The sequence below is a fragment of the Leptidea sinapis genome, chromosome 16 (assembly GCF_905404315.1).
Source record: "Leptidea sinapis chromosome 16, ilLepSina1.1, whole genome shotgun sequence".
Taxonomy (NCBI): Eukaryota; Metazoa; Arthropoda; class Insecta; order Lepidoptera; family Pieridae; genus Leptidea; species Leptidea sinapis.
The window spans coordinates 10713344-10738629 of NC_066280.1; the positions used below are offsets into that span (position 1 = coordinate 10713344).

Sequence of the window (25286 nt, forward strand, 5' to 3'; positions counted from 1 at the left end):
ATTTATTATTATACTTTCATAAAGTTAAGCAATAATTCTATTAATTATATAAGAAAGTGGTGTAAATAATAGTGCCGGAAAATCTGATAAGCACGTGGGTACTAGGTAAGTTACAATTCATACATTTTATGACATGTGTTGTATATATAAACATGTGTGCTTTGTATTTATTAAATATTGAATTATCAATATAGTTGATACAAATTTATATGAGCTATGCACATAATTAAATGTTTAATATGGAGAGTAAATATAGCGCATTCCACGCCAACTAGACAATTTTTTAATTAATACGCTCTTATTAGCTTCTGTTGTATGTCTGTTTGTAACCGACTCCATTGGACTTCATTAATTGTTCAAAGACAATCATTCTTGAGGAGTTAACTCCAGTCGTCTGTCTGTCGTATTTTTTATAAACATACAGTTTCTTCTTAAAATAATACAAAGTCCTGTAACACTGTTTACACAGTTTGTCTACAGGATCGAGCGAGTCTCGTAAAGTAAATCTTAAAACGTATTTTACAAATGTTACTGCATCAATAAATAATAGTTCAAAAGTTTTTTAAATTTATTTTTGTTTTGTTCCCGCACGATGTTCTCTGGCAAACTATTTGGCAGATATGGTATTATTTTCTTTAAAGTTCTATCGCCAAAATAAAATAATAAATGTTTACTCCTAGGTACTTCAAGTTTGCCTGATGTCATCGAACGGGTTCCATAATTATGACTAATTAAGAATAGGCTATGATCTTGAGAATCATAGTTATTTAAGGGTAATAAATATTTGTGCTTTTTACTTATTGGGAGTATATTACAAATTTTAAATAACTTTGAGTAATTGCCTTTACATTTAGCTATTGTTTTTTTGTGTTAACAAGTAATTTTAAAAACCTTATTTGCAATGCTTCGCTTTTATCAACATACGTTTTATATGTAAGACCATAACTATCAAGAGCGTAGCTCATAATTGAATCTAGTCATGAAAGATGCAAACATTTTAATGTAGTTAAGGGAACTTTATAACTTAAGTGATAGGATTTACCTAAAAGTATCCATAACTTGTTATCTAAACACTACTACAGGCATTTCAAGTTTAATAGGAGCCCCCAACAATAATGTTGTATGTTTTTGCATTTATTTCCTGTATAGCCGAGTGGTTAGCGATCCTACCTCCTAAGCTAGAGGTCATGGGATCGAATCCCGGTAGGTGCAGCATTTATATGATGAATATGGCTGTTTGTTTCCGAGTCATGGATGTTTAAATGTATTTTTGTATGTTTATATGAATTTATGTATGTTTAAGTAAGTATATTGTATTAAATATATCATTGTCTTGTAACCCATAACACAGGCTATAGATGCTTAACTTGGGGCAAGATAATTTGTGTAAAAAGTGTGTCAATATTATTATTATTATTTCGAATCAAATAAGTAAAAAATATTTTATTTCGTAAGTAAATTGCATTACACTTGAAATTTGTCATTTTTTCAAGCTCGCTCGGATTTCCGAGCCGAGACAGATTTCCTTAGAAAAGAACTCTAAGGTTGCTCTTTTCAAAACAGAATGGAAACACAAGTTCTTATTTTCAATTAAAATTACAAATCATTTCAATTACAATATATAAAAGTGATGGAACTCAAACGTCAATTACTAAATGCCTTACACGAGTAAGTCAAAGTCAAGTAAAAACATAGATTTAGTTATTGAGTACATAGATTTTTTTTATGGAATATGACAAACGAGGGTACGGGTCACCTGGTGTTAAGTGATCACCGCCGCCCACATTCTCTTGCAACACAAGAGGAATCACCGGAGCATTGCCGGCCTTTAAGGAACGTGTACGCACTTTTATTGAATGTACCCATGTCGTATCGTCCCGGAAACACCGCACAACGAAGCTCATTCCATAGCTTTGTAGTACGTGGAAGAAAGGTCCTTGAAAACCGTACTGTGGAGGACCGCCACACATCCAGATGGTGGGGATGATATCCTAACCTGTGGTGGGTCGTGCAAAGATGGAATTATATATATATAAAATATATACTACTATACAGTAGACACAATCAATCTACACATACCGTAAATAAAATAAAGGCATGAATTTTAATGAACAATTTTCAAATTTAGCCTCTAAGTTAAGGTGACTGACATTAAACTTCTTCGCCAGACTAATTTATACAATATAGACTCCATAAAACATAGATACAACGTAGAAATAATATAATTTCTTGACGTCTAATGAAAGCGATAGTAAATTAAACATTCATAGCACTACGTCAGGCTTGACACCTGAATAATAAATTTCGCTACTTAGATTAAGGATTGGTCTCCACTGCGCTCCAACTAGATACCGCAGGCGTAGTCGCAAAGTGCGGTAACTAATACAGTCTCAAATTTAAACTAAAATACCAGGTTCCGTAGTAAAACTATGCAAAATAATACTACAACAAATAAGAGAGACACTGGGATCACATATCATCGGTATTTTGTATTTCATTAATTTCAATCTAAAATAACACGAAGCGTATGTTACAAAATTTTAAAGATGCCATTGAGTGTCAAGATGCGATGCATACAAGCATCTAATAGTTGCCGTAATAAAAAAGCTATTGTTCTTAGGTATAGCGGTATCTATTTGGAGCGCAGTGAAGACCAATCCCTAATCGAATTTTCCCTATAACTAAGTAGAAAAATCACTAGTTTTTTTTTGTATATTTCTTACTTGAAAATAGTTTCGTAAATCTAGTTTACTAGAATATTTGTAGGTTTCTGAGCGTGTGACAAATGTCATAAGCGTAGTGCAAGATGATACGGTTATTGTTAGATTTTCTATATTATATTATATATTTCAAATTCAAATATTTTTATTCAAAATAGGATTTATAATCACTTATTGAACGTCAAAATCTACCACCCATTCAAAAGAGCCTGCCTCAGACCTGAGAAGAATGGGCGCAAGAAACTCAGCGGGCTTTTTTTTTATATAAAATATGGATTACAATATAATATCGTACAATAAACATTTATAATTAAAGAGCCTGATGGTGTTCGCTTTAATCCCAGTCCGTGGTGTCATTAAGAAAATCGTTTATGCTATAATAACCTTTCCCACACAAACGTTTTTTAACAATTCTTTTAAATTTCGTAACACATTTGTTTTGTACATTTTCTGGGATCATATTGTAGAAGCATATACATCGCCCAACAAAAGACTTACTAACTCGACCCAACCGAGTAGTAGGCATAACAAGTTTATGTTTGTTCCTCGTGTTAACATTATGAATGTCACAGTTTCTAGAAAATTCCTCAATGTGCTTATGAACATACAAAACATTATCAAAAATGTATTGAGAAGCAACAGTCAAAATGTTTATTTCTTTAAATTTTTCTCTTAATGATTCTTTAGGACCTAGGTTATAAATCGCGCGAATAACCCTCTTCTGCAGCACAAAGATAGTATTAATATTGGCCGCACTGCCCCATAACAATATTTAACCGAAAATGAGTAGTTATAGGTAAGTTAGAAATAATTTCACTTATCGTAGGATAAGTTTGCTATGTTCTTTATTCTTATATATTACTACCTGACCCGACACACTCTGTTCTGTCAATAGAAAATTAAAATGGAGATTGTATATTATCCTTAATAGATGACATATGTCATCTGGGACTTTTCTGTAGAACTATATAAGATACACAATTCCACCATACATTATTTTGTTATATCTCAAAGGGTTTAAGCAGCGTTTTCGCTTAAAGCTCCCTGACGGCTTATGTTTCCCGACACCTCCAACAAATACCATTGAAATATACAAAAATATATACAAAAACTTATAAAATTATATACTAAAACCTTCCTCGAGAAACACGCTATCCATTGGTTAAAATAGCATGAAAATTGGTGTTGTAGTTTTTGAGTTTATCGGGAACTAGACACGCGGCGGAGAACTTTGTTTTATATTATGTAGTGATATCGGGACTTCGACGTCTTGTATATAGTGGTGAAATTTACCTTTGTATTCTAATAATATTGTAGCTATTTCCCATTAAAACACGGATAAAAATACATGTTTTAATTTGAAACATAGCTAGATAGATTTATCGCCCCCGAAATCCCCTGTATACTAAATTTTACGAAAATCGTTGGAGCCGTTTTCTAGATGCATATATGTAAATACAAGAATTGCTCGTTTATAGATATAAGATCAATCTCAAAAGAGCAGCTCTTTATGGAGCGGTAGGCAGCAATCATCTTCAATATGCTGTTTTGCTGTAGTAGTTAGCCGCTTTTTACGCATCATAGCATGAAGCGAAAAATTAGCACTTTAGCGCCAATGCAGCCCCAACAGCGTCATTAAACCGTTGAAATACAATCGATAAAACGCCGTGTGGAACCTCCCATAGTCCACTCGCATAGAAGGACTGAGAGAATATAACACAGGATACAAGTGCGCAAAGTATAAATTTAAATTTTAAATGAAAAGATTGCTAACATAAAATTGTATAGACTGTGGAGACTCAAGAATCGATGAACTTTTCCATCTTTTGATGGAATGTGTACGGAACGATTCAGAGCGGCCGAGACTCCTTAAGAATAACTACAATGCTCTGCTCTTAATAGTGATATTCATTATTATAACACTAGAAATAAGGGATTGCTTGTAACTAATTCTAGTAGGCTTCATAAGATACATAATAGCTTTAAGGGTAAATGTATACACTTCTACAATAAAGTCCCAGCCACTGTTCAGGCATTATCTATAAATAAATTTAAATGTTTTATAAAAAAAATGGCTCTGTCGTAAATCTTATTACTCCACTGCTGAATATCTAAATGATCGGACAGCCTGGGACTAGATTGTGATTATTAGATAGAAATGACTGTACAATATTGTATATTTTTATTGTAAAGAGCGCAAAAAAAAGAATGCTGGGAGAGTTTCTTGCGCCGCTTCTTCTCTCTCAGGGCGCCATTTGTTTCCGAAGCGGTAGTTGTATCTAGTAGTATAAGAAATGACATCAAAAAAAAATTCTAAAGGAATCAATTTTGAGAAAATAAATGCCTTTTTATGCCTTTTTTAATGTGGGTATGTGTAATAGCTTACTAGCCACTCCACTGTCAAGGGCCGCGCGGTCGCTCGTTAAGATTTGTTAATAATGTGTTTGTAATTTTGTGGTTATATGTGGCTCTCTGAGTTTATTATATATTGTACGATGTAATTAAGGATTTTTTAAGCTACGGGTGTGACATAGTCATCTTTGACTTAATCCAAAAAAAAAAGTGTGCAAAGTAGCTGTAGCGAGTGCAGGATGACCTACGTGCGCACGAGTATCGTATACTATTTTTCCTATTAAGTTGCACAAAGTTCGACCACTAAAATTTTTTTTTTCAAACATTCCCGCACGCTCCTGTCAACGTGTGGGAAAGTGCTACTTTGCGAACGCAGATGCATGCGCAAAATCGAACTTTGCGCACGATAATAGGAATAGATTTAAATAGTATTACTTTTACTTCTGCTAGTAAAAATAGGATTTACAATCACTTACTGCACGTCAAAAATTAACACCCAGTCGAAAAATATATATTTTTAAAAATTTTATCCTGAGAAGAAAGAAAGCAAGAAACTCAGACTTGTTTTTTTTTTCCAATTCCCAATCTGTACCACCTTAAGAAAGTCATTTATAGTAAAAGTCATAAAAGGCATTTATTTTCTCAAAATTGATTCCTTAAGAATTCTTTTTAATGTCAGTTCTGATATACTAGATACTACTACCGCTTCGGAAACAAATGGCAAGCATTCTTTTTTTGCGCTCTTTTCAATAAAAATATACAATATTGTACAGTCATTTCTATTGCTATAAAATAATCATAATCTAGACCTAGGCTGTCCGATCACTTAGATATTCAGCTGTGGAGTAATAGGATTTACGATTACGTAACCTTCACCACCCAAATGTTTTGTTTCGTACATTTTCGATCGATCGATCTCTGTTGATATCATATCGTCTGTTGATATCAAGCTCACGTAATAAATTCATTTATTTACATACATCTATTGTACTCAATAACTCTAGTGTTCATTTTGAAATAATTCAAGTAATTTCATAACTTTTGAGTATTTTTTATTTTCTCACTTTGCACTGATTGTATTTACAATCATTTGTAATTTTTTTATAATTATTATTATTATTTATATTATATTTTATAAAAATGATATCTTAAGTAGGTAATAGGGGAGCCAAAATACATCCACACCCACCCAACACCTTAGAGAGGAGGGACAACTGAAAAACAGCGCTGCATGGAAATACAAATCTATGATTCCATGTCAGGTGAAGTTGAGCCTTTTCCTTTGCTTATTGTTTCATCACGTAGCTTAATTATTCATTTTATTTTTGTAATGTTTTTGTATAGCAATAAAGAATTTATTATTATTCTCTTTATTACAATTTCATCTTATTTTCTACATTTATATATATCACATATTTATAAAAAACAATATTACAAATATAAATATAAAAAATAGAGTCCCGCCGGCGTTGGTTCACGACAATTCCGCCGGTGGTTAGGGCGACAGACTGAGGAACTTCCGCACGATGCGTGCCGTTCCCAAAACAACTGCTTTCTGTAACTGACCCTTTATCCAGTTATTAAGTGAGAACCTCTTGAGATGATGGTCGAGGCTCTTTGCTATAAGATCGTTAACGGAAACGACTATTGGGACAATTATTGTTGAATCAATATCCCACATGTCAGTAACCTCGTATGCTAAGTCTAGGTACTTCGACAATTTGTCTATTTCAACTTTCACAAGGTTATCATCACACGGAACGGTGATATCAACGATAAATGCCCGACGCTCTAACCGATCTACCAACACAATATCAGGCTTATTAGCAATGAAAGTTATTATTATTATTATTAAATTATGAATCTTTACTGTATATTGGAGAGTGGCAATGAAATCCTTGTTACTCATTAATAATTTAATTATGTTAAATCATTATGAAATTAACAATTTTAGTACCAAAAGTACTAAGTTTTCACATATATCGGCAGTCTCTACAACTGCAATTTTAGTAAATAATAATAAATAAATTTCGTTTATTTCAAAGATTACATAATATACATTTTTAGTGGTTGAGACTTCCCAGTAATTTGTCTTAGGACACTTGTATTGGGAATATCTCGCAATTTCCTTAGCAGAAACATATTAATATCAAATATATAAAATTCTCATGTCGCGGTGTTTGTAGTTAAACTCCTTCGAAACGGCGATTCCGATTCTCATGAAATTTTGAGTGCATATTGGGTAGATCTGTAAATCGGAAAACATCTATTTTTCATCCCCCTAAATGTTGAGGGTGGTACACGTAATTTTTTTTTTCGACATTTTTTTTTAAATTTGTTTGATTATGAGTTAGCATTAAAAATACATACAACTTCAAATTCTCCCCCATCTACGATTAACAGTTACTTTTGTATCGCGATTTTAATATCGGCAATACAACGTTTGCTGGGTCAGCTAGTAATAAATATAGAAATAACTAAAAACCAAATTTTACAATTATCACACAATGAATACAAGTCTAAAAACTGTGTGTGTGTGTGTGTGTGTGCTAGAGTGCGTGCGTGCGTGTGTGTGCATGAGGGTTTGAACTTGGATCTTTAATTAGGTCCATCTATAGAATGCGTGTGCTTGTCATGTCAGTCTGATCCAAAGATTTAATCTAATTTCTACTTATTCTCATTTATGCTCAACATTCCATTGTTGTATCTATTGAACTGAATGATTAAAGCAATATTGATCCGATTTAGCTTTAGTGGTTATGATTACTCCCTTACACGGTCTAGTGAATCCACGTATCAACTCAAGTCAGTCAGCGGGTCTTACGACTGTCCCTTGAGGGGTCGATCCCTCGGCGTTACTTGGAGATATCGCATCACTGGACTTCCACGTGTAACACAAATGCAAAAAGATTTTATAAATCAAAGCTTGGCTCCTTGGCTTTACGATCAGCTCCTATCGTTTCAGCACTTATACCACATATTGTATTGGACTTATTATTATTTTATACTACTAGTCCTATGGTATATTGGTATGGGGAAAGACTGCCGATATTAATACAATATTTGTGCTGCAGAAGAGGGCTATTCGCGCTATTTATAACCTAGGTCCTAAAAAATCATTGAGAGGAAAATTCAAAGAAATTAACGTCTTGGCTGTTGCTTCTCAATATATTCTTGATAATGTTATGTATGTTCATAGGTACATAAGTGAATTTGCCAGAAACTGTCATAACCATAAAGTTAATACCAGGAACAAACATAAACTTATAATGCCTTATACTCGGCTAAGAGGAGTTAGTAAGTCTTTTGTGGGGTAATGTTTATGCTTTTACAACAAGATCCCAGAAAATGTTCAAAACAATAGTATTACGTTATTCAAAACCATTTTTCAAAAACGTTTGTATGGTAAAGGTTACTATAACATAAATGACTTTCTTAATGATACCACAAATTGGAAAAGGAATTGCGACTGCTTATTAATATTACGTTGAAAACATACTTTTTTGATGAAAAAGAAAAGCCCGCTGAGTTTGTTGCGCCCATTCTTCTCAGGTCTGAGGCATTCTTTTTGGAATGGGTGGTAGTTTTTGACTTTCAATAAGTGATGTCACATCCTATTTTGAATAACAATATTTGAATTTGAATTTACAAATGTTGTCTTAATAATTCCGTTATAATTAAAATCATTTGTCAAATGTTTTTTGTCACACATCAAAGTTCTCGCAACGAAAATGGAATTAAGTCGAAAAGATTTAAGAGCGATGATTTTTTATGATTTTAAAAGTTCTTTCTCTCCGCAAGACTGTGCCGCTCGTCTTCAAAATGCAAAAGGGAGAGAAGTACCAGCACGGTGAGGCGAAGGTTTGCTGAATTTGAGAGAGGTCGGGTTTCTTTACATGACGAATTTCGTGAAGGGCGGCCTCCAACTGCCGCCAACAAAAATAATGTGGCATCTGTTAAGCGGCTAACTGAATAAAACCCAACCTATGAGACAGTTTGAGGACAATTGGGATTGGTATAAGCCAAATTTAGAAAATTTTACACGAAGAATTGAAAGTTCGGAAACTTTGGTGTTGTTGGATCCCTCATGATCGATTTAATTAGTTTCAAGGTTTATTGTAGTGTAGTGATCAAAAAAGGGTTTTCTTTCTTTCTTTCTCCTTAGCTGAAGTTTTTGTTGTATTATAGATAATATAAGCATCAAAGCTATTATAATGAAGTAGAATCTTAACACTTCTGGGATTAATATACAAATAAAATTTGGAAACAAAATTTTATGAACGATGCGGGACTCGAACCCACGACTCCCGTTCCGTGCGAGTGCCTTCTCAACTGAGCTAACTGTTCGAGTAACGAATCTTGTATGCTTTGTTCAACTCTCAGGGTGCGGCTTCATGCACATCTATTTTACAATTGATAATCTGCTCAACCCCAATATTAGCATATTAGGAAATTGACTTCAGATGTCGCTCTTGCTAATCTAAAATTCGTTATGTTTTTAAATAACACTCACATCTGGGATATACGTCACTACAACGGTTAGCTCAGTTGGGAGAGCACTCACACGGAATGCGAGAGGCAGTGGGTTCGAGTCCCGCACCGTTCATAAAATTTTGTTTTCAAATTTTACTTGTGTATGTAGAATTTAGTTTGCAAACCATTACTGGTCTACATTACAAAAGTACATGATTGCTGTGCAATGCCCATTGCTTGTTATTTATTGAAGCTCATAATCCCTACATCTAATGAAGCCTGCTTCACAGAATCGCCACTTCAGCCCGAATCTCGTAAACAACCCCAACGCCACTGTCAGCGAAATGAACGACTGATTATCTTAAGTAACGGTTTTTAACACCTGAGCCCTGGAATTTCTCTCATTGCATATTAAACTCTACAACGTTGCATTAAAGTTCATTGTCGTTCAGTAAGCGTTGAACTTAGTCGCGACAAGGTATTTAAGACGGTATTTAAGGTGTCATAAAGTTTAAATTACCTTTGAAAGATGCCATCTTGTAAAGTACGCCCCGCAGTGCTCATCTAGGGGCCCGGTGTGAGCCCTTCAATTAGAGGTAGTGTCGCAATGTTTATCTGAAAACAGAATATTGTTAATAATGTATTGTTACAAATTCATTTTCATATTAATGCTTTTTAGTTTCAATATTTTTACATCGCGATGATAATACCAATGGGAGGCTCTTTTGCACAGAATACCGGTTATATTATGGGTGCCTTTTTCTGCCGTGAAGCAGTAATATAAACGCATTATTGTGTTTCGGTCTATAGGGCGCTGTAGCTATTGAAATTATTGGGCAAATTAGGCTTAACAACTTATATCTCAAGGTGGCGCGCAGTTGTAGTGCCGTTCAGAATTAATGGGTTTTGGAAGAAACCTGAGCGCCACTACATTGTAATGGGCAGGGCGTATAAATTATCATCAGGTGAATGGTGGTGTCCTGCTCGTCTCGTCCTTTAATGACATAAAAATAATGTTATATCGTTTTGTTAAAAGATTCAAAGATATTTATTATACCCGTAGGACAAAAACAAAAAAACAAAAGTCGAAACTTATATCTAATGAGTTTTCCTATTGTTCTATGAATTATGCTCTAGAGACCATACTGTGGGCCAAATTTAATATGTGGCGTCAATTGTCAAAATCTTATATTGTGTGTTACTTGATACGTAATAGTAAAAGAAACATGGCGACCAACAGACTACATATTATGAATAAAAAAAAAAGGCCGACAATTGCTTAGTGGTGCTAGTTACTAAAATAGCCAAATGCAATACATACGTCATAGTATTAGTAAAATGTTTGTGTACCGGGCTATTAATAGATACAATGAGACCTCTATTTGTGACAGAAAAAGCTGTTCTGGCCGTTCACGTAGTGTCCGTACGAAAAAGGTGGTCAAAGCACAAAGGGAAAGAATTTAAAGAAATCCTGTCCGAAAGCAAAATATAATATTATCTCGGGAGATGAAGATAGCACCAAAAAACAATATTGCGTTTTAAAATATGACTTAGGACTTGCAGCCTATATTAGACGTAATGGTCATTACTTAACTGATAATTAAAAAAAAGAACAGGGTGGAAAAATCGAAACAATTACTGGAGCGATATGCAAAGGGAGGTCACAGAAAAATTTTGTTCACAGATGAGATTTTTTTTTACAATTGAGCAACATTTTAACAAACAAAATGACCGTATTTATGCTGAAAGCTCTAAGGAAGCTTCCCGATTAGTCGACAGAGTGCAACGTGGGCACTATCCGACTTTAGTGATGGTTTGGTGAGGTATGAGCTATGGAGGAGTGACCGAGCCATACTTTTGTTGAAAATGTATCAAAACACTGGCACAAGTGTATCAAGATACCATTCTCGAAAAGGTTGTAAAGCCCCTTAACAACACCATTTTCCATAACCAAAAAGGGTCCATCCAGCAAGACTCGGCGCCGAGTTATAAAACTCGGTCTACGCAGTCTTGGTTGGAAACGAACGTTTCGTTCTCCATCAGAGCTGAAGACTGGCCGTCGTCTAGCCCTGACCTTAATCCGCTGGATTATGATTTATGGTCAGTTTTAGAGAGTACAGCTTGCCTTAAGCACCATGATAATTTGGAGGCCCTAAAACAATCCGTACGATTGGCAGTGAAGAACTTTCCCATCGAAAGAGTGCGTGCTTCTATTGATAACTGGCCTCAACATTTAAAGAACTGTATTGCAGCCATAATACATACATATAGATTGTTTTTTCTTTCTTTCAGTATTTATAACAAGACTAGGTACAGACATTAACTCACGGACTAGTAAAAAATAAGGACTCCGTGTCACTTTACTTAACAGTGTTGCACTAAAACAAGCCGATTAACGTGTAAATACATAGCCACACGCACACACTTGTGTAACTAGTATCCCCCGTAACCGCACGCACACTAGCATAACGGTGCTACTAATATCACAGCGCGTAGTCCTTCTTTTTTTACTCGTCCATGCATTAACTAAAACAAGAAGACAACTGCACATAAAAATAAGTCTTCTGGAAATAACCGGTAAATAAGCGCGGCGTACATACTATGTACAACTTTGAATAAAACTCATAAAGTCAAAACAATAGAACCAGTGAGGTACCTTAGCATTACAAGTTAATTATTTCACAATGACCTTTGAAAACACAAAAAACAGTTGTCCATTGTTGAGGAATCAGCAGGACTGCTCACAAAACTTGAATAATGAAAGTTTTCTTTGCTCTCTGTAATTATATTATTTTGGAATGACTGGAACAATGTAACAAGATTTGTAAAAGAATATTTGTTTGAACATTTTTAATTGTTATTTATTCACAACCGGTGCTTACATTGTTTGTTAAACGATACGATACGGAGTTTTCTATTTTTTTTATGAAAATAAGAGACGAGACGAGCAGGACGTTCAGCTGATGGTAATTGATGCGCCCTGCCTATTCATTGCAAAGCAGTGCCGCTCAGGATTCTTGAAAAACCCCAAAAATTCTGAGTGGCACTACAACTGCGGTCGTCACCTTGAGACATAAAAAAAGGCATTTATTTTCTCAAAATTGATTCTTTTAGAATTCCTTTTGATGTCATTTCTAATATACTAAATACTACTACCGCTTCGGAAACAAAAGGCGCTCTGAGAGATAAGAAGCGGCGCAAGAAACTCTCATGATGTTAAGTCTCATTTGCCCAGTAATTTCACTAGCTACGGCGCCCTTCAAACCAAAACACAGCAATGCTTACACATTACTGCTACATAGCAGAAATAGGCGCCGTTGTGATACCCATAATCTAGCCGGCAAAGGAGCCTCCCACTTGTTCTATAACAAAATTCTATAAACTAACCCGTCAGACTTGGAGGGAACAAGTTGAATCTCAGCAGCCTAGCGAAACTCTCTAAGGAAAAAAGCCATTCACTCGATTGTATGAAACGTGCAGTCATTGATAGATTAACAGATGAGGGCTATAATCTTGTAAAAAAACGGAGATTTACAGAATTTAAGCAACTGTTCGCTATCAAACTGACCCGGGTTATACTTCGTCTCCAATCGCCATACTGTAATTACTATTATTTCAAACTTATATCAAATCTCACTGCACAAACGTGCAGACTAACCTAAATTTAAATTTTTACTTAGGCAGTCCCACCTTTTATTACGTAGTATTTACATCATTTTTGAATCTTAGTCAATTCCAAAACATCAGTCAATCTATTATAATTATTATTTGAGAGAAGAAACACGTTAAAGTATATAAAAAAGTTGGAGGAAACGAAACATAAAGAATCACATATACACAGAACCTTAGATTAAAAACTGGTCTCCGCTGCGCTCCAACCAGATACCGCACTAACTAAGAACAATATCTTTTTTATTACGGATACTATTCGATGCTTATGTGCGTGGCATCTTGACACTCAATGGCATCTTTCAAATTGTGTAACATACGCTTCGTGTTATTTTACATTGAAATTTATAAAATACAAAATACTTACTAATCATAATATGTGACCCCAGTGTCTTTCTTATTTCCTGTCATATTAATTTTACAAAGTTTTACCACGTAAACCGGCATTTTAGTTTCAATTATTAGCAAAGTTTAACAAAACTTGCGGCACGTTCACGTCACACATTGTTCAAGACTGGCTCGAGTACACCCACTTGGGCATAGTGTTAGTTGCTGCACTTTAGGACTACGCCTGCTGTATCTATTTGGAGCGCAGTGGAGACCAATCCTTAATCTAATCATAGAAGAATAGTACAAAAAAATTCAAAACAAGTTAGTAAGTAACTAATACTGTGATCTCGTAAGCGGAGAGGAATTTGTGAACAGATATTTATTCGTGACGGATGTCGCGACATCGTAGACGTAAGCATTTTTGTTATACATCCATGTCTACACCCATAAAGAAAATGCACTACGTCAACTAAAAGAAAAATCAGCGAAGAAATGTCGGCAATCTCGCAGTCTCTTTGTCGTGGAGAATTCGAAAATTTAGAATAAGAATAAAGTCGAAACGGTGGTCATTTATATGATACTAGCTGACCCGGCAAACGTTGTTTAGCCTGTATGATTCACGCGATAGATTTATAAATAATAGCCTATGTGTTATTTTGGTGTGTAACCTATATTATTATAAAGTTTCATCAAAATCCACTCAGTAGTTTTTGCGTTAAAGAAGTTCAAACATACATCCAGACATACAAACTTTCACATTTATAATATTAATAGGATTATTTTTATAAAATAAATTCCAAGTAACAAGCTTTCTTGTAAATATGTCGATTGGTTTTTTATAAGATTTTTTTTATGAGATGTTAACTAGTTCTTGGCCCACCTTGTATATTTGTGAATTATATACATTTTACATGATACGCCTACGCGACGCTATAAATTCCGTTTTTTTAGTTGCCATATCTGATGTAAAATGAAGTTTTCCAACGTGTTACTATATTTTATAACCTGCACTTACATAACAAGTCAATTTTAATATTGACTCTTAATGTATGACCCTCAAGTCCCTGCTGGTATTTTCTGAATAGATCACCTATCTATCACTCGAGTGTAGGATATAAACAGCTCTAACCGAGACAGCTTCATTTCCCGGACCATTGCTTGTTTCAACATAAACACGAAATGTTTGCAACCTCTCCATGACATGTCCTGTCAGTGTCCAAACAGTGAAGTTATTACCTATATTAATTTTGAATATGTATCAAAATTTATGCTTGATGCGGGACCTTTCAACCCACACCTTTCGAGATACGTCCCAGCACTGCTACGAACATAATAACACTTCTGACTATATCTGTTGTTGTTTTTTATGAAAATAAGGGACGGGACGAGCAGGACGTTCAGCTGATGGTAATTGATACGCCCTGCCCATTACAATGCAGTGCCGCTCAGGATTCTTGAAAATCTGAAAAATTCCGAAAAGCATTACCGTGTTTCGGTCTGAAGGGCGGCGTGGCTAGTGAAATTACTGGGCAAATGGGACTTAACATCTTATGACTCTTTTTAATAATATGTTCAAGTTATTATATTATATTTTAAGGATTTTAGTTTTAGGTTGTTCTATCATAGTATTGTATATAGTTACTAGCTGACCCAGCAAACGTTGTGTTGCCGATATTAAAATCGCGATACAAAAGTAACTGTTGATCGTAGATGGGTGAAAATTTTAAGTTGTATGTATTTTTTAATGCTGACTCATAATCAAATTTAAAAAAATAAGTAAAAAAAATTAACATTAACATGAAAAATAGATGTTGTCCGATACTCAGACCAACCCAATATGCACTCAAAATTTTATGAGAATCGGTCAAGCCGTTTCGGAGGAGTTCAATGTTTAACACCATGACACGAGAATTTTATATATTAAATAAGATTTTATCAATAAATAAAATCTACTATTCGTATTTAAGTACCTTTTATATAGGTACAAAGGCCAGGAGTAGAATAACCTTTGGTTAGAGTGCAGGACAGTAGACAGCGATTCACGATAGTTGTATATATTGACGACTCAATTACGATTTAAATGCAATAATTTAAAACAGATTCTATAAAATAAATTAATTGCAGATTGATGAAGTCAACACAAACAAACAATCTTCGATACTAATAGGGACCTTCTCAAAGCGAAAATCGATCAGATTGGGTCAATATTTGCGGTTTATGCAAAACTTTGAAACATCATAATATTATCAATTAAATAGATTGAAACGCGATGCCACTGTACATTTTTATATGATCGTGAATATGTATAATCTGGTACTCTATACAAGAAATAACTAGGCCAGTGAGGGGCTCCTTTGCACAGGATGCCGGCTAGATTATAGGTACCACAACGGTGCCTATTTCTGCCGTGAAGGAGTAATGTGTTAGCATTACTGTGTTTTGGTCTGAAGGGCGCCGTAGCTAGTGAAATTACTGGGCAAATGAGACCTAACATCTTATGTCTCAAGGTGACGAGTGCAGTTGTAGTGCCGCTCAGAATTTTGGAGACAAGAATACCCAAAACGTTTAGATAATAATTGAATTAACATTAATTTTATGATTTTCTTATGTGCTCTATTTAAACACACAGCCGCTGTTTAAAATATGAATTTAAGTGCACATTTCAATGCCGCAACTAGTTGATTCGTCAGACGCTGTTTTGTCTATAGAAATAAAAATGATATTAGAAATCGGGAAAAATGTCTAAAACCATCGGAAATGTATAATAAAGTTAATGGGTTAAAAATTAAACAAAAATGTATTTCTGAATGATTTTATAACATTACTAGCGGACTCAGCTGTGGAATGAACTTCCTTGTGCGGTGTTTCCGGGACGATACGACATGGGTACCTTCAAAAAAAGCACGTACACCTTCCTTAAAGGTCAAACGCTCCTGTGATTCCTCTGGTGTTGCGAGAGAGTGTGGGCGGCGGTGATCACTTAACAACAGGTGACCCGTACGTTCGTTTGTCCTCCTATTCCATAAAAAAAAACGTTGTATGGTAAACCATACAAATAAATATAAGAAAAAATTAAAAAAAAAAATTGGGCTATAAAACGTTTGGGAGGAGTTTGGTTTGAGAAAACCGGGACACGAAAATTTTATATATAAGACTAGCAGACCCAGCAAACGTTATATTACCATATATTGTGATTTAAAAAAAATCGATACTTAAAATTTTTGGGATATAAAATATAGATGCAAACAATTTTCAGACTTAGCAAATATATCGTAATACAATTATTTATTGTATTCGATTGCCATCTTGCAACCCTATAGTAGATATGTGAATTAAAAAAAAAAATCTCAAAAGTTGTGATTGATTCTCAGACCTAGTTAGTGTATATGTCGGGCATATACACAAAATTTCATACAAATCGGTTCAGCCTTTTCGGGGGAGTTTGGTAACAAACACTGTGACACGAGAATTTTGTATATTAGATGTAGCAATAAAATGTCAAGGATTAATAGCGTATTTGTGTAAACAGCTTTTAAGTTACCGCTTTATGATTGGCAATTTTTTAAGGTATTAAAATGGATATAGTATATTATCCTTAAGAGATATATATATATGTATACATATGGCATCGCGTACTTTTCTGTAAAACTATATAAGATACACAATTCCACCATACATTATTTAGTTATATCTCAAAGAGTTAAGACAGAATTTTCGTTGAAAACACACAGATGGCTTAATTTTCTTATCACCTTCAACAAATATCCTTAATGTATAGTCACAAATATGTACTCAAAAACCTTACAAATCATATACTAAAACCTTCCTCAAGAACCACGTTATCCATTGGTAAAAACAACATGAAAATCAGTACAGTAGTTTTTGAGTTGGAGGCGGAGGACTATGTTTTATAATATGTAGTGATAACAGCGAACAAAAAAATATATGATCATCCTTCTCCAAAACATTTAATGAATCAACTGATACTTTTTTTAGTTTTTTTTATGAAAATAAGGGACGAGACGAGCAGGACGTTCAGCTGATGGTAATTGTTACCCCTTGCCCATTACAATGCAGTGCCGCTCAGGATTCTTGAAAAAAAACCCAAAAGTTCTGAGCGGCACTACTACTGCGCTCGTTACCTTGAGATATAAGATGTTAAGACTCGTTTGCCCAGTAATTTCACTAGCTACGGCGCTCATCAGACCGAAACACAGTAATGCTTACACATTACTGCTTCACAGCAGAATTAGGCGCCGTTGTGGTACCCATAATCTAGCCGGCATCCTGTGCAAAGGAGCTGGTAAAGTTGTTTAGGAGCTACGCAATAAATGGTCGATATGTTGAAATAAAGTTTGATAGTTACTAAATTATTTGCCAACTAAGAGAAACTTAAAACTTACAAACTTTCTCTTTTTACATTGGTAATACTAAAGAAAATCTTAAAACAAATTAAAGGCCGTATTCTTTTCTACTAACGTCCAACCCTATTCATAACATGAATTTATGGTGCCATTGCCAAATACCGTATTGAGTGGATTTGGAGCAATAAATTTCCGTATAACATATGTCATAGACATGCCCTTTAGGGTCTTAAGGGCTAAGCAATTAGCCAATGGGTTAATTAATTGTCCTGTTGTGGTGGCAGTTCATATATTTGAACGACCCGATCGTCTCCTGTCCTAATCAACAATAATTATTGGTTACCATGTTATAGTACTTGTAATTGGCTCTCTTTGTGTTATATTTCTAAAACATGGCAGGCTTTACGCATTCCTAATTAACATATTTAAAGGCTCAAACTTCATTCCTTTGGAATTCTTTTTGATGTCATTACTAATATACTAGATACTATTACCGCTTCTGAAACTATTGGCGCTCTGATGCGCTCTTTTAAATTTAATATACAGTATTGTACTGTCATCGTTATTGCTGTAAAATAATCATAATCTAGTTTCAGGCTGTTCGATCACTAAGATATTCAGCAGTGGAGTAGTAGGATTTACGACAGAGCCATTTTATAACAAAACATTTAATTTTTTTTATAGATAATGCCTGAACAGTGGCTGGGACTTTATTATAAAAGTGAATACATTTACCCTTAAAGCTATTATGTATCTTATGAAGCCTTCTAGAAAATCACTATTAAGAGCAAAAAGGTGACGATTTTTGTGAACGTATGATAAATTTTCATAAATGTACTGACAATGAAGTCATAATAATATTTATTTCTTCTGAAAATTTTTCTTTGAGAGACTGTCTATAAACAAGCTGATATATAGAATGAAATACATTTAAAGAATATCTTCTATGATTATAACTGATCGTGGATGTAGAAATAATAATTAATGCAAAAATTAGGTTACAAGCTAGTAAATCCCCTTAGAATTAAGTTATTTGAATACTCATTAATACTTTTAATGGTTTTTGTGTTATTTATTTATTTATCGAAGAGGAGGATAAATGGGCCTACGAGTGACTTGATGGTAAATGATCACCGCACTCAAGCGCGGAGTTTATTCAAAATGCTATCTACAAGTCTCAACTACCTTTCACGTGCTCATGCAATTACGGGTGGTCAATACGAGTTATAGTGTCTTTTTATGACAATAAGGGGCGAGATGAGTAGAACGTTCAGCTGATGATTACACTGCAGTGCCTATCAGGATTCTTAAACAAACCCAAAAATTCTGAGCGTCACTACAATTGCGCTCGTCACCTTGAGACATATGATGTTTAGTCTCATTTGGCCAGTAATTTCACTAAATACAGATCTCAGACCGAAACACAATAACGCTTATACATTACTGTTTCACAGCAGAAAAAGGTGCCGTTTTGGTACCCATAATTTAGCCGGCATCCTGTGAAAAGTAGCCTCCCACTGTCTATGAAATTGATCTCTCTCGTATGATTTTCCCTTTAATGCCCGCAACGCTCCTGTGAATCCTCTGGTATCTTGTCCCCTGGTCTTGCAAGAGATTGAGGGCGGCGGTGATCACTTAAAACCTCCTCCACATTGAATTAAACCTTCTTCTTTTTTATTTAGTTATCGTAATCTGTGTTGTTTTCTACAACAATACAGTTCTCTTACAATAAACGTTTTATAGTTCAATAAGGTCATTGATTAAAGGCATTTTTATTACGAAATCTTAAACGGTCTTTATCCGATATACTTTGTATAATACATTTAAAATTTGGTGCAATTTATTTATTTATTATTGCACCAACAAAATACAAACTAATACATACAAAAAAATATAGACAAAACTACAAGTTGAGTGAAAAAGCAAGTAAATATATTAAAAATTAAAATTTCAATGTTTTAAAAATTAAATCGCGATTATATCACAAATAAAAAAATAAATCACAATTAAATTCAATTAAATTACAAATCCATACATAATTAAATTATTAATTTAATAATAATAAAACAATAATTAAATGATTCTACAGTTTTTACTAACAGGTTCAACTTAAAAATTTATCAAAAATAGAAAATATAAAATTGATGATTTTCAAACTGAAACAGAGACTTTTCGTATTCAGTCTCAGGATATGTGGAATCAGCAATCAAGAGAGACCGCATGAGACAGTTGCCGGATGGCTGGCAATTCAACTGATCTGGGGGACGCGAGGCGACGTCTTGTTAAGCAGACTTGCAGACTCAGCAACTTTACTAGTCGCTTATTCTACTTAAGGCGACACTCAATGCGAGCGACCTTGAGCGATATGAGTTCACGGCTGCCGGCCCGCCATCTATGTAACAAAGCCAATATTTTCAAAATTCTTGCGTGGAAAACAGTTTACATGTTTACAATCCTCGTTATTCACTACAAATCTGGATTAATTAACCTACACAAAAAATTACAAGCTATAAGAATAACTTTTCTGAGAGAAGTACCAAAAAAATGCGTCACGCCATGCCAAAAAACTTGTTTAACTACAAAGAAAAGTGGTAGTTCAAAAGGGCTCGGCAGTGTTAACTATAACCAACAGCAAGCATTAGCAACCTACAAATAAGACTAAAGGATATGTGTAACAGGATTAAGTAGTGTTCATAGCTCGAAATACTATACTTTCACCATAAAACTTGTCTAAAAACACCATGTTTGCGTGTTTTCTGCTTATCGGGTTAGTTTGTCGGGTAAACGTATACATTTTATATTTGATACGCAAAACGATGTAACATTTACTTCCTTTTATTAACACGTTAAGTTCTTTAGCGGCGTTAAACACTTTTCTTGGGATGGGTATAAAATGTTAAACTCGCGTCAGGACACGTGGCCTGATCGAAAATTCGGAAGATCGAAACTTCGTTCGGCTATTTCAACTTAATGATATACGGCTATTGGACCAGTGGTTGAATCATTCTGATTACGAAGCCGAAATACCGCGAGGGATTGAATCTCAGACATGAAATATTTTTGCAGTTTAATTATTTTGTTTTTAAGCTTTGTCATTAGCGAAGACTCTCCCTAGTTTTACTTGTTTTTCTTTGTACAAGTTTTCACTTCTACCGGCACTCCCGGAGTGCAACTCGTATTTTTTTCGCATCGGTAACTTGAGCACAATATATTTGCTGTAACCACGACCTTCCTGTCGAACATACGGCATGTCAACGCGTATCTAACAAATCATTAATTATAGTGTTTCCAATAATTACGTAACAGTTTAGTGATTCAAGGTCCTCGTTTTCATGCTTGTTTCTTAGAAAATAACAAGTCAATCAAGGAATGAATCAAAAAAGATTTAGATTGACGATTGGTCTCCGCTTCGCTCCAAATAGATACCGCAGGCGAAGTCCCAAAGTACGGCAACTAATAATACGCCGAAGTGGACGTACTCGAGCCACACCCAAACCATGTGTGACGTTAACGTCCCAGATGTTCTGTTGAACTTTGCTTACAATTTAAACTAAAATGGCGGGTTGCGTAGTAAAACTTTGTAAAAATAATACTACATGAAATAACAAAGAAACTGGGATCACATATCATCACTAAGTATTTTGAACTTTATTAATTTTAATGTAAAATAACACGAAGCGTATGTTACAAAATTTGAAACATGCCAATGAGTGTCAAAATGCCACGCACAAAAGCATCTAATAGTTACCGTCATAAAAAAGCTATTATTCTTAGGTAGTGCGGTATCTACTTGGAATGCAGCAGAGACCAATCCTTAATCTAAGAGATTTTGATAATAAATCCAGCAAGTGCATGCAGTACAACAAAATATCGAGTCATTAAATTGGAGATATGAGCATATATACATAGCTAGGAAAGCGGCTGAATGCTTATATCAGCAATAAAGTTTATGGGGATGTTATAACTCTGGTAATATTGAATAATACTAAACAAATTGTATATCTTAATATATATAAATACAGTGTTCTGATGTTTCATTCCAGTAAACTATTAACTAATGAACGGATTCTAATGGGGATTATTTCATGGAGTGCAGTTTAGCCAAGTTGAAATATAGGATAGTTTTTGTTTCGATTTTGACCCATAATTAATTTTATTTCCAATATTTGTTTTGTAGGGAAATATTTTCTATGAGAGAATTTATTGACTATAAAAAAAAAATCATAAAAATGTAATAAGTGGTGAATGGATAAAACATTGTCATTGAATGCGAGGAAATAATATATGGTACATAAAGTTCTCTATTATTTCGGTGGCCATTGCAAAACACCTGCAATGTTGGACCACCCTTTCCCGACCCCTGCGTCACCCTCCCTATGTAGGAGACGATCGTAAATGGTGATTTATCGAATAACAGTCGTATCGTTTGTGTTCGATTATTATAACAAATACGAATTGTTCCGAACACGACAATATCGGCTACAGTCAACTATGAAAATGGTCAATTTAATTATTTTGTGTGCAAGGACTATCCAAGGTAGATTATAAAACCCTGTTTTAGTTTAAACGTTGGAAATAATGAAAATAGAAATTATAACTGTGATGAAGCTGAAAATTAAGTTCCTAATAAATTGCCTATTGAAGTAGATCGAGCACTAAGCTCATTAAGTTAACAAAACTAAATAAGAAAATTTACTGAATTAGGCTTAATTTTATGGAAATCCATAATTATCCAAATGCTATGAGTTTTTAAGTCAACTGTTTAGTTTTTTAAGTGAAACTGAAGTGGCAGTGGGCAGGGTACACATCTCGATGGACAGATGTTGAGGCAGTTGAGTCCTCGAATGGCAACCACCTACCGGAAGACGTACTGTTGGTAGGCCCCCCACAAGATGGACCGACGATTTGGTTAAGATCACCGGAATACATTGGATGAGGGCAGCGCAGGACCGATCCGTGGAGATCTTTGGGGGAGGCTTTTGTCCATCAGTAGACGTCTTTCGGCTGATGATAATGATAATGATGAAGATGACTTGTTTGAAGTCTCGTGCCAGAATTCGACAAGTCAATGATATCTCGTAAAGAAGCAAAACGCGTGTTGAATTGATCAAACACAAATTTTAGCCGAATAAGGAATCAAGAAAATTCTTAACATTTCAACAGAACTAGGCAATATTAGAAGCCCTAGAAGCTTCAAAGTAGAAAAAATACCTACTAGACGTTATTGCAGATTATGACCAGTAAATTCTAGAAGTCGAAGAGATACCAGGATTATGGTTAGCAGGTAAAATCTCACAGATAAGAAAGGAAATCACCGTGATTTAAACAATCACAGATCAATATGACCACAAATCTGAATAAAATATTATGAAAGAATAATTTTAATAGATGTAACTCCCACAATAACCACCAGAACAAACTGCAGACAGGAGAAACTATCCACCATGCGACTATGCGCTATGTGCGTCAATAAATTCTCATATAGAAAATATGTCCGTACAAAACGAATATTCGGAAATAAAAATAATTATGAGTCCCAAATCGAAATAAAAACTACTCAAATAAAATTTGAAAAACAAAATTTTATGAACGATGCGGGGCTCGAACCCCCGTCCTCCGGTGTTCCGTGCCGGTGCTCTAACCAAGTGAGCTAACCGTTCGAGTGACGTATCGTCATAAAATCTTCTATGCTTTGTTCAACTCTCAGGTTGTGGTTTCTTGTATTAATCCTAGAAGTGAGGGTTATCACTTTAAAAACATAAAAAAAAACTATCCTATCTCTCAAGTTGGACTAAGCTGCACTCCATGAAGTAATAAATCCCCATAAAAATCAGTTCATTAGTTTAGGAGTTGACTGAAAACAAACATCAGGACACAGGATTTATTTATAATAAGATTTATAAAAATTGATAAGACCCTCAATAAAATTAATGCAGTTCTAAAAAAATATTAGGAACAGCAAATTAGAATTTTAAATAATCTCGAAAAGTTTAACTTAAGTGTCGCCCTCAAAGAACAATGAACACTATTAACATTGCGTAAATAAACTATGTATTTTACAAAACAAATTGTAATTTATTATATCCTCTTGATATAATTACGGCTATAAAGAGGTAACAAAGAGAAAACCAATGAATACCGAATATTATTCAAATATTCTTCAGTAAGAAATTATTAACAAAAAGCTTTCCTAGCTGAATATTGAAGTCGGCTCGAAAATTATATTCATCGGCTATTAACGACAAAGTTCTCTCCTAAATTCCAAAAGCTGTTCAATTAACGATTTAACTTCGTTATTCCTCGATTGTGACTCGACTATATATTGAACTCTAGACGAGTCAATACCACATGTTCAGAATGCTTGGCTAAGAACTAAGAAAATATAATTTCATATAAAAAGGTCTTTTCTTCGAGAAAAAATAAGCCATTTTTACTGTTACTAATAAAAACATTTTTTATATATACCCTTAACTAATTCCTTACGATTTTCTTAACAGCATTTCCTTTCGACATAATCGTTCTCCAAAGACTTCCATCTTCCTGTCTCTCTCTCGCCTATTCTCATGCATTCTGGTCCAACCACTGTTTTAAAGTCATTCTCCCATCGTTTTATTAAAAGGCATAAAAGGCATTTACTAAAATTGATTCCATTGGAATTCTTTTTCTAATAAACTAGACTGCTTCTGAAACGAATGGAGAGAGAGAAGAAGTGGCGCAAGAAACTCTCCCAGAATTTATTTTTTCGCTCTTTTTAATCAAATATACAATATTGTACTGTTGTACAGTTTGTCGCCCTTTGCTTCTTTTGCATTCTTATGGATACCACTCTGTTACGATTTTTATCAATTTTTTGCTTTTGTCACGTAGCGTACGTCCCGCCCATTTGCACTTTTTTTATTTATTTTTTATTATTGAACACTTTAATAATTTTGCACACAGTTTACACATCTTTGAATCTTGTTGTACTCTTTTATATCTGTGAGTTTATTGATGTAGGGTTACTTTGCTGAAATCCATAATTATCCAAATGTATTGAGTTCTCTTGAGTATTAATTCCACCAATATTTGTCTTCAAACAATTCGACACGTGTTTCGCCTCTACACGATGCATCCTCAGGAAATGTTGACTCGCCAAACTCTGACACTAGACTGAAAAACTTTGAGTAAACACTAAAGACAACTCAAAACTTTTGGAACTATTAGTTTTATTTTATCTCTTCTTTTAATTCCCGTTACACTTCTTTCGATTCCGTTTTGGCATTCATAGTGATTAATATTTGTCAAAAACTTCCAAGATTAATTTGAAGTTTTGCTGACCTGTACGAAATAAGTTCAGTTGATACATAAAAATATATACAAAGATTTTACCAATGAGAAG

At 34.4% G+C, this 25286-nt stretch overlaps 1 protein-coding gene across 1 annotated transcript in view; it reads right to left on the minus strand.

Moving 5' to 3' along the window:
• LOC126968764 (atrial natriuretic peptide-converting enzyme-like) overlaps window positions 1-25286 on the minus strand; it is a 188505-nt gene that overhangs the window by 156664 nt on the left and 6555 nt on the right. Inside the window, exon 2 of the mRNA XM_050813877.1 lies at window positions 10066-10160. Within this exon, the coding sequence (XP_050669834.1) occupies window positions 10066-10081 (16 nt within the window). The 5' untranslated portion in view covers window positions 10082-10160. The remainder of the gene's footprint in view (window positions 1-10065; window positions 10161-25286) is intronic.